Genomic DNA, 10856 nt, shown 5'->3' with positions numbered 1-10856 from the left:
CCTTTTTTCCCTTTTTTTAAATTTGGGGTTGAGGTCACCTTTTCCCTATTTTTGTATTTTAATTTGCACTGTATGTTTTCAATGATGTAACTCTTTTATATCTTTAAGCTGTTTTAAATATATCGTTTTCGACTGATACATATATTTATGCATCAGTCGAAAAGATATGAGATATAAAAATAGGGAAAAGGTGACTCAACCCCAGATTTAAAAAGAAAGAAAAATGGCAAGTGCCTGTGATTTTTTTTAAAACTATTGAAAATGATCATTGACCCCCCCCTCCTTCTTTCCCATTTTGATTTTGGTACAGTAAAATCCGATTACTAGTATGGTGTCGTATAAGAAAAAATAAAATTGAGTTATATAAGTTGCAAGTCGACCTCCACCCGACTGGTCAAAGTTTTTTCCAGGGATTTATTTTTATTTGCCGTCTGTTTTTGCCGTGAACATAAAACCTTTAAATAACAGATTATTTTCTTTTAAAATGATTGTAAATGCTGAGTGTAAATGCTTTCTGGAGATCAGTAGATTACATGATTTAAAAAAAAAATCCTTGAAAAGAAAAAAAAAAAAACGATTTCAAGCATTTTTGCAGCTTATAGAAATTTAAATAAAAATACATGTGCATATTTAAAATCCCATTTACATTTCTTGAAAAATACAAACATGTCAAACGAAAGAATCGAATGAAAATAAATGTACCGGTAGATCTTTTTGTTGTGATTTGTGATAGACACCAGAGAGAGAGAGAGAAAGAGAGAGAGAGAAAGAGAGAGAGAGAGAAATAAGTTTTATGAGAATTGACTGAACACCACGAATACCCAGGTTGATGAGATTTAGTGACAGAAGCACGTGTATCTCAAAACTTAGAACTGTAGAACAAAAGATAAATCAACTCTTAATGTCGACTAAGTTCAAAAGAGGTTGACTTTTAACTCCTTTATTATGTTTTAAAGGCATAAATGTCGATAATGAATTATTATTGTTTTGCACGTTCCGTTAAGCTACACTTAAATGACGCAACGAGAGAGCGAGGACCTTCGCCATTGTTTAAAAAATGTCTTCTTTAGCTAGAGAGGTATGTATTAAAAATTTGTTTTGAACGATTTCAATAAGTAAAATATCGAATTGCTAATATTTTAGTGATGATAAATAATGATACACTAGTCCCAAACTATTAAAAAGAACGAATGGTTTTTAAAAATATTTTAATATATTTTTATTTAAAAATTAAATTATATTGTTTTTATGTCTTTTGTTTATCGAGAAATTGATTCAAGGTAATGAAAATATTATTAATGTATTTTATTTTTTCTGACCATTTAAAGTTTTCCTAAATAAATTGAAGAATTGAAAAGACGTTTGGGAGGGTGTATCACTCTGGTAAAAGCATATTAGGAAAATATAAGTATTTATCTTTTTATACTTTGATTTGTTTATATTATTAATCAAGAAATCCGTGGTATCGGAGAAGCCTCCGAGCCGGGCACTAAGCAGTGCTAACAGCACGCTACAACGGTCCCGACAGCGGGCCGACATCGACCCGGAAACGGAAGAAGAGTTACTGTTCCTGTCCCGACCTGTCACTCACGAGGACTCCCTCAGGGCCGACCCCCTTAAAGAGGACCCTGAAAATTTTAGGCTGGAATTAAGTAAGAAACACGGCTTTGAATTGCTTGTTATTTTGATACAATGTTGTTTTGTTTTCCTTTTGTTTGTCCGTAACAAGCATTATCAGTTTGAATAGGGATTCAACCTAAGAAAATTAGTTGGGGAAAGGGAAAAAGATTATACAAATATTTGACAAGCAAAGAAAAATAATCAATGGTTATTACTGTATAGGGACACAACCTTACATGTAAGTTAGCTTCATGTCGTACATGTACATGTACGATATAGTTTATACAATGTACTGGTAAAATTATTGAGAGGGGTATATCCCCCACCCCTCTCATTTCCAAGGGCCCTTCACTGCATGATTATCATACTGTGGTATCAGAAGTTGGAAAAAATCACGGCGTAGTTTTCAGTTTTAAGATTATTAAATTAATTTTGAACTACAGTACTTGCGGGCAAAATTTGACAAAAATAACTTATAAAATTTTATATTTTCGTGAAGGAGAAAACAATTGCTTTCCATTATGAGGAATCTCAATAATATTAGTCCATAAACCCTAAATAACACATACTATGTTTACCGTAAATTGTTTCTGAAAATACATGTAGATGGCCTTGTAAATAAAATACAGTAACTGTTAATATATCAGTTTGTATTCTATTTATAAATGTAGCTTGTTTTGCAAAAAGCCACTAATCAAAATCAATTTTTGTTTTTCACATTTAGAAATTCACTGATTAAAAAAAAAAAGTTGCTGCCAAATGCGTACATGTGAAATACATAAAAGTACATTTTCGGTATATTCAAAAAAATAATTTTAAAAAAATCAAATTATCAATTTTAGCCCCCGTTCGAGCCCTGGAGCCTCACGAGGTCCGACAGGAGATCTACAGACGAGAGTGTCGGAAACTGAATGTGATTCCGCTCAGTAGCTACCTCAGGAACCCCATCAGGAACGTACTGGTGGTACCTCACAGCGGACTGGGACCGAGAGGCGCCATGGCGCTGGCGGCGCCGCTAATGGTAAACGCTTTCTCATGGTCGACGTATACATGTCATGCAGTGAAAATACTGATAACGCGTTTTTAAATGTATCGATGTTTATTTCCGTATTTCAAATGGATTGGTGATAGATGGATTAACATGATAATTTATATGAGAAACATTAGTAGACTGAGACGGTCTCTGTACATGTATATATTTTTTAAATTTGTCTAAATTGACTATTCATGTTCAATATATTTAGTAAACTGGATGTTATTCCATTTTTGTTTTTGCTATTTAGGCCAGCATTTTTTTATTTTTAGGTTTACGAACATCAGAATGAAAAAGTCCTGTAGGAGGAGGAAATAAAAAAAAAATAAAATTATATTTTGGATACATTATCGACTTTTCTACATTAATTTTTGCTTCTTTTTTTATGCTCTCCAGCGGCTTCTTGCCACTGGACACATAAGGGTTACAAAGGGGAAAATACAACCTTTAATTGTTTATTTCATCATCTACCAGTTGGGGGCAGTGACATAAATCTTTTGATGTTGCATGGACAAAATACAGATTTTTTAAAACAAAAAATCAATTTTTTAAATCTCTTTTAATATATCTTCATTTTTGTTTTTAATGTGTGTTAGGTATAAATTAATCTAAAATATTAATTTACTCTAGACCTATAAAAGTAATAATTCCTTTCATAAAACAGACAGGGAGTATTCCCAAGGAGTATTGAGGAGTAGGGAGGATTTTTTTCAATTAAGTGTAAAATAATTTTTCTGGCCGCCATATTTACTATATGCCTGTATATATTTGTATATTCTTGTTTTTAAATAGTTGAAATATTTCTTTAGTCTATTGTTTATTTCTTCCTCAAATTGATTTAACTTCTCCCGTAGTTTTATTCATTACATCTGATGCATAAGCGACCCTTTTCTGAAGAATGATGCTAAGACTGTAAGCTATGACAGAAACATAAACAATGTCTCTGACAATACATACAATGGGCAGTTTTAAACCTGTGGGAGGAAAATAATTTACAATTACAGACACAGTTACTTTTGAATACGGATACATAATTATCTCACCAACATGCCACTTTGCAACAAAGTCGTCAGCATTTTATTGTTCTCTGAACGGGTGAAACGTTTTGAATGGCACTCCTACCGATAAATATTTACATTAAATCAAGCTTTAGTGCTGCTATGGACTTGACACAAATCTCCCTTCATTACCCGCCATGTTCATTTAAAACCGGAAGTACGAGTTCGTAAATTTGAAATCTCGATCCCGACTCAAATTTGACATCGGAAAGAAAAAATTCTGTTTTTCTCAATTTTATTTTTTTTCTGAAAATGCAAAAACTTGAGCGGCGGGTTTGTAAACCTAAAAATAAAAAAATGCTGGCCTTATCTATAAAAAGTCATCTTATGCCTATATGTACTTTCAGCTGGATCACAATATAGTTTATCTGGACATAGCAGGAAACAGTATAGGACCGCTGGGTCTAGAACATATGGTGGAAGCATTTCTAGAGACGTTGTCCATTACACATTTGGTAGGCCATGACTTTAAATGTGTACACTGTATTTCAAATTGAAAATGTCGAATTCATCGGCGTCTCTATTTGATTTTTACTTGCAGAATTTGTCAGATAATGAGCTAGGCAGTGCTGGAGCTAAAACTATTTGCAACACCATTAGTAAACAGTCTATTTTTGAATACTTGGATTTGTCCAGTAGGTTATCTTTAACAAAATCTATTGTTAATGCTGTACATTTTGCTCTCGAGTAATAGGTGGAAAAAATTAAAGATTCTATTTTTTATTTTGTTCTCAGATAATGGGTTTAAAGATGAAGATTCGATTTTATTTGCCGATGCCATTGAGGTAAGATATACATTAACATGTACTGACCAGTTGTCATCAAAAGAATTTTTATATTATTTATTAAACATATTGCGAAAAAGTCTAGTGTATATTAATTATTTTATATAATTGCAGACGTCCAAGAGTTTGCGAGAAGTTATTCTTTCTCACAACCACTTTGCAGAGAAAGCTGGGGTTGAATTCGGAAGAGCGTTAGGTATTTAAACATGTAACATCCAAATGTAGTGTCTGTCCATTTTAAGAGTACCTGAATTTCAGAAAAGACATTCACTTTCATAACTTGTATACTAAGTAATGCTAAATATGAAAACCTACTTTATTTCAAGCAAACAACGACAGACTTGAAGCATTTGACATCCGTTGGAATCACATCAATGGAAGATCTGCTGATGCTTTTGCGAAAGGTGTTAAGGTAGATCAAAATCCATTTTCAGCCTTTTTCATTTATATTTATGAGGAATTATCAATATTTACGAATTTTTTTCTTTACTTTTTATGACACAGAAGAATGTTGGACTGAAGCGGCTTGACATAAGTTTTAACGGGTTCGGACCAAATGGTTGTAAAGCTTTGGCGGCCGCGCTGTTGAAGAACCGGACGTTGCAGGAACTGGACATGTCTCACAACAGGATGGTGGACGAGGACATAGCGGTCCTAGCCGAGAGTCTGATGGCCAACGATACGTTAAAGACTCTTGTGGTCTGTAAATACTGTAAAACTTATCAACTGGCAAATTATGTGGTTCTATACAAGAAGTGGGCATGGATTTTTTAACATACCTAAATTTAAGCGATCATAGGAATGACTAATCTATTTTCTCAAAAAAAAGTTGAAAAATTTTCCTGATCTCTGACACAGGAGTTTCAGATCAGTTTATCTTAAAACGCTTTTCTCAGAAAAATACATGGTACATGTACATGCATAAAGATGCACATCACTACTGCTTTATAACAAAATGCATTGCAGTTCGTTTATGTAAATGCCGAGTGTGCTTGTACCCGTACTGTTCATCCATTATGTTACGAAACTGTAAATACTAAATAAGACTTCATTGATTTCTTGATAATTTCTTTTTCGTGACAGGTTGGAGATAATCTTTTGACGCACGCGTCTTCACTTCATATTCTGAAAAGCATAGAAGATCCCAAATCAGTCACTGTTCTTGAAAAAGTGGACCTCAAGGTACAATGGAACTAGAGGAAAAATATTTCCAATTCCCTGTATCAAACTTTTAAAATTTATACTGTACTTAATATCCTACCCCTTTCTAAAATATTTTTGGTACTTATTTTATAAACAGAACGTGTGTGTGGATCAGGAATTTGTACATCTGCTCAACGAAGTAAAGGAAATAAAATCCATAGAAATAAAACATGGCAGGATCATGCAGGTTGGGAAACCAAGGAGACGGAGAAGGCGAAGAAAACCGAAGCCCAAACCCGAGGTTCAAACAGAGAAAACCGACCTTTCTACTAAAGAGTCATTAGAACATAACAAAGCTCAAGAGAATGTGCCAAATGAGCAGGTGAATAAACTGATTTCAGACATTAAAATGAGCGAAAAAGACAGTGTTCTTCATGTAAAGGAGGAAAGAAAAGTGGATCAAATACCTCCCCTTGCACCACCCCCGAGCGGGATAGTCAGGGAGTCCATGATTCTGGGACCGGAGATAGTCAATGAGAAAATCGGTGAAAATTCTAAATAAACATTTTTGTCAATCCTTTCTTGTTTGTTGATTTTGTCAGAAACTTTGTGGACTTAGGAAATGATGCAAAGATAGATAAATATACTCTGTGAAGAAAACGCTGACTTCTTTAAAGCTTCAAGTCTATTACATTGGTTCTTCAACAGATGGTGCCTTTTCAAGTATTATTGTTTTTTTCGGAAACGATGTTGTAAACAAAGATTTATTTATTTAAAAAAAAATCACATGTATCAAAATATATATTATGAACATGCACAGGTTATCTTTTTATTAGATCTCGTGTAAATGCTACGTTCAATGTACATGCAAAACAGATCTATTAAAATAAAAATAATGTACGTCTTCATATGATTTCGATAAATTTCATCAAAGTGTTCTCGAAAACTATGAATCAAATAACGTTGAATTTCTTAAATTACCAGCACTAATAATTTCTCTACACCTGTATTCATGAAAAGCATTTCTTGTGCGCCACATTAGGTAGTGTTGTGAAGTTTAGTCATAAAACGTCATGTGATGGCTCTGAAAGCTTGACTAAATATTCCAACACGTATTATCATCATGTCGTTTTGCATGTGTCGAATTACTGAACAAAAAATCTTGTTTAATGTTATTAATTGAATACATCAAGTAATATATTCATGTAAATAGATGAAAACAAATTTGTCACATGTATATACATTGCTAAATATGATACAGAGTCAAATTAAGCTACCGAATCCAGTTTTCCTAAACGTAAAATAGTATAAGTTTGTACGCTTTAACACATAAATCTTATACAAATGTGCTAAACGTTTACGTTATACAACAACTAACACAAAGCCAAGATGTAAAATAAACATCTGAAAGACTATATTGGTCTTCTTTTCTATTTCCGCCAAGTCAAGATATTTCTTAATTAAGTCAGAACCTTCTTTCTTTTATTAACATAGGCTTAAATGAGCATGACCAATTGAGTATGTTAAACCAAATTAAGTGCTAACTTAACGTTGTTGTACTGTACGTCTTTCGTAAGATCGTTAAGATTACTGTGGTTGTCGTCCTTCGATTTGTGGAAAGACAGTGATGGCGGTACCGCCTCTTCCGGTTTTTGCTGAGTCTCCCCATACACGTCCTGCTTGTTCCTGCTCAGTTGGACGTCTTCTTCCTCGTTGTAGTTCGGCATTGGAAGTCGGGCTCGAAAAGGAAATGGAATGTCCTCTTGCTGACTTTCCTCGGCAGAATTGTTTTGGTCCACAGTGGGTTCCGAGTTTTCGGATTCCGATTCCGATTCTGATGACGAAGATGATCTAATGGAGTCTTTGTTCCCGTTTTCAATTTTTCTGATCAGCCAGTACATGCTGTTTTTACCCTGAAATAAAGTTTTGCATATAGATGACTGTGACGTAAGTGTATTGAATCATAAGATTTATATGATGTATGGTTGCTCATGGTTGTTGCATCAATTTTTACAAAAGAACCATATCGAAATAAATGAGTGTTTTCTCTTGGATCTTACCTGTTTGTTTCTCTTTTTGAGAATGTAGTTTCCAGTCCTCTCTAGCGCTGTATAGGTGCCATGGCTAATATTTATTCTGTTTGCTGGAAAATAATTCCAAAGTTAAGCGTTTAAATTCTACAAAATGCGCAAACACAAATCGAAAAATGTACTCAACTCTCAAAACGTATACTCACCCGTGCTGTAGAACATCATTCTTGCTGCGTTGTTAACCGTTTCCCCAACCACACAATAACGCGGCATTACGGTATTGACAATACCTGCCACGCAAGGTCCTATAACAAAATCTTACTGTCAACGAATGTTCAGACACAAATACGCGACAAATGAGATACGTCATACACGTACAATGTTAATTCTTTTAACATACCTGAGTTTATTCCAATCCTGACTTGAACGATGCGATCTTCGTTTACGATGAACTGTCGTTTACTGATCAAGTCAATCAACTGGAGAGCGAAATTTGCAACTTCTGTCACGTGATATTTATTTCTGTCAGGTAGCCCTGAAAAAGAGGAACAAGCATAAAATGAGTGAAGCCTTTTCCTATTAATATATATTCCTTTTAAATCACAATAAGAATAGAATGGTAAGAAAGTTTGAATACAAACCTGATAAGGCCATGTAACAGTCATTTAGGGTTTCTAACTTGTACATGTTATAGGACTCCGAGAGTTTATCAATGGCCTCATATAGAGTGTTCAGCAAATCGACAATCTGTAAGGCCGAACACTCCAAAGACATCTTATAGAAGCCACACACATCAGACGCCATCACTGTGACCACTTTGAAGTATTCGGGTTTGATGTTCTTGCTATGTTTCACTTGGTCGGCAATAGGTTTTGGTATCATCTGGTACAACAGGGAGTCGGTTCTCGCCTTTTCTCTTGCCAACTCTTTCGTCTTATCAATCAAGGTTAGAGCGTATTTATGGAAAACGGATGTGACGTATTCCGTCATGTAGATGACAAACGGGCACATGAGGATGACTACCACGAGGAGAGTGGCGCTGACGGCTAAGTCCGTCTGGACTTTTTCAATTACGGTATCCAGAATCGCCAGAATTTCCTCTCCCAGATCTTGTTGAACATCAAGTAAAGTATCGAGGTACATTGTCATATTGTCAAACCACCATCGAGCCTTCTGCATTTCCGGTAACGTATTATTGCCGTCCTTCACGTTGTGTAAAATTTCTGATCGAAAAGAATCTATAATGTCTGTTAGGTTATTTCCGGCCTCGCTTACGACATAGGAGTACAATAATCGAACACGATCGGAATACAACTGAGCTGTTTTGTAATACGCCCTGAAGTTGTGTACCCTGCTGTAATACATCTGGTAGTAAAAATGGTTCTCAAATCCTCCATTGGCATAGAACATTGTCCCTAGCGCCCTTTCCACCCCTACATCTTCCTTTGCACTCGTCAACTTCTGGTATGCCACAAGCGTTTTCCATACGACGGCAAATTTCGATTCGTTGATCGAGTCGTACAACCAAACGATAACAACTTTAATGATGCGAGTGTAAAAGTCAATTTCATCTTGAATGTATACCTCGGAAGGAGTAAGAGATTGTCGTCTGCGGTTAAGATGTTGTACCAAATTGGCGCGTGTCGAAAATTCTGTCCTGTCGAGTTTATCCAAGTTTCCAGGCCAAACTGGAAGTCTTGTTATTGCCTTGTCAGTTGCAATGTATTCTGCCAGAAGAAACGTTTTCGTCTCTGGACGGAGGGCGCTGAGGTATAAAACACTCATATCCCGCTCCTTCTGCAAGTGGTGGACCAACTTCCCCAGTTCGACACTGTACACTAAAGCCTTCCTGGTCTTTAAAACAAAACAAAAAAATGAAATTTCTACACAACTTCATTCTAGCAAACAAAAAGCAACAACAATATAATTAATTTTAATTACTAGTCTTAAATGCCAATTGAATTACTTATAAATTTCATAATAGTGAACAAAAATCTGATAAACTTACCGCCTCGTTTTCGCTTTTCAGTGATATTGTGTCCGATAGCATGTACACACTGTAGGACCAAACGCCTAATACCGGTAAAACGGTCAGACATAACATTTTAATCAGCTGGATCTTCTTGTCCGAATCCGTCAAGGGCGGGGCGTTACAGCAGATACCTTTAGTTAAAATGGAAGTAAATTATCTATTTTGATATGTTTATCTTTTTAATTTAAATTTTCACCTAAAAATTGAAGATTTAGATTTTCTTACCTCGACTAAATGCTGTGTGTTTGCTGGGGTTATCTATTTCTGGCAAGAACACCATCTTCCCCGCATCGTCATCAACGTAAATATTTCTAGCCTTCGGCGTCGCCATGATCGCCTTAGGCGAAACTTTAGATTTATCGCTACTCATCTACAATAAAAAGACTCTACAACTTTAATTATTATGGACTGGAATTCCAAAAAAGAAAAAAACTGAATGAAAAAAAACCTTTTCATTCTAGAATTAACAAAAGATTTTTATCTAATTTAAATCATCTTCAATTTGTATTTTCTAATGGTTACTGAACTATAACTGAAATGTGTTTACTGAATGGTGACTGAAAGGTATCTGAACTGTGGCTGCAAGGTAACAGTAATGTCACTGAAATGTACCTGTCATTCAGTGGCTGAATGGTCACTGAAAAGTAACTGACAGCCGTGCCTCTCAGTTTTAGCTGATGTCAATTATTCTTTTTCTTAGAATAAATTTATACATGTTAGTGTATACAATGTAGTTGTAAGAACAACTATATTTTTGTGTTAACATCAATGCAGAATGCAGTAAAATGCAAATTAAACACATTGTAGTTTGTTAAACATTTACGTACAGTTACATGTACTCGTATGATATTTAAACATAAAAACAAGGCACTTGTAAGAATTTAATAATTAATTATTGAAGACTACGATCATATTTTATTGCACAATTAGTGCACAATTTATATACAGTGCATTTAAACTGAATAAAATATATCAATAATCAAAAGTGTTTTTCAAATTCATCTAAAATAATGATAATAATAAAAAATAAATGTACATGTAAAATGCTTTTTGGTTTTAAATTCATGTATATTGCTCCATATCTCTGCTTCAAATCAAGCAATGAACTGAAAATTAATTTCTAGATTTCATAGAAAAAAATTAATATTTAATCCT

At 34.5% G+C, this 10856-nt stretch overlaps 2 protein-coding genes across 2 annotated transcripts; one reads left to right on the top strand and one right to left on the bottom strand.

Moving 5' to 3' along the window:
* The first annotated feature begins 1004 nt into the window (after positions 1–1004).
* Positions 1005–6352, top strand: LOC134272613 (leucine-rich repeat-containing protein 74B-like). Its single transcript, XM_062754830.1, has 11 exons — positions 1005–1078; positions 1454–1652; positions 2463–2641; positions 4059–4166; positions 4253–4346; positions 4447–4496; positions 4611–4692; positions 4823–4908; positions 5001–5195; positions 5580–5678; positions 5797–6352. Exons 1-11 carry the CDS (start codon positions 1058–1060, stop codon positions 6199–6201), a joined length of 1518 nt encoding a protein of 505 aa, XP_062610814.1. The 5' UTR covers positions 1005–1057; the 3' UTR covers positions 6202–6352.
* A 32-nt stretch (positions 6353–6384) lies between these two features.
* Positions 6385–10002, bottom strand: LOC134272612 (receptor-type guanylate cyclase gcy-19-like). The gene is made up of 7 exons (XM_062754829.1): positions 9927–10002; positions 9678–9832; positions 8311–9523; positions 8070–8204; positions 7876–7974; positions 7700–7782; positions 6385–7552 (listed from the first exon to the last, which is right to left on the bottom strand). The coding sequence occupies exons 1-7, from the start codon at positions 9979–9981 to the stop codon at positions 7163–7165; spliced, it is 2130 nt and encodes a 709-aa protein (XP_062610813.1). The 5' UTR covers positions 9982–10002; the 3' UTR covers positions 6385–7162.
* Positions 10003–10856: the final 854 nt, after the last annotated feature.

The sequence above is a fragment of the Saccostrea cucullata genome, unplaced genomic scaffold (assembly GCF_032062105.1).
Source record: "Saccostrea cucullata isolate Sc308-1 unplaced genomic scaffold, CSIRO_AGI_Scuc_v1 ctg1073, whole genome shotgun sequence".
NCBI lineage: Eukaryota > Metazoa > Mollusca > Bivalvia > Ostreida > Ostreidae > Saccostrea > Saccostrea cuccullata.
Note: the sequence above shows the minus strand (reverse complement) of the source record. Positions and strands in the feature narration are given on the sequence as shown.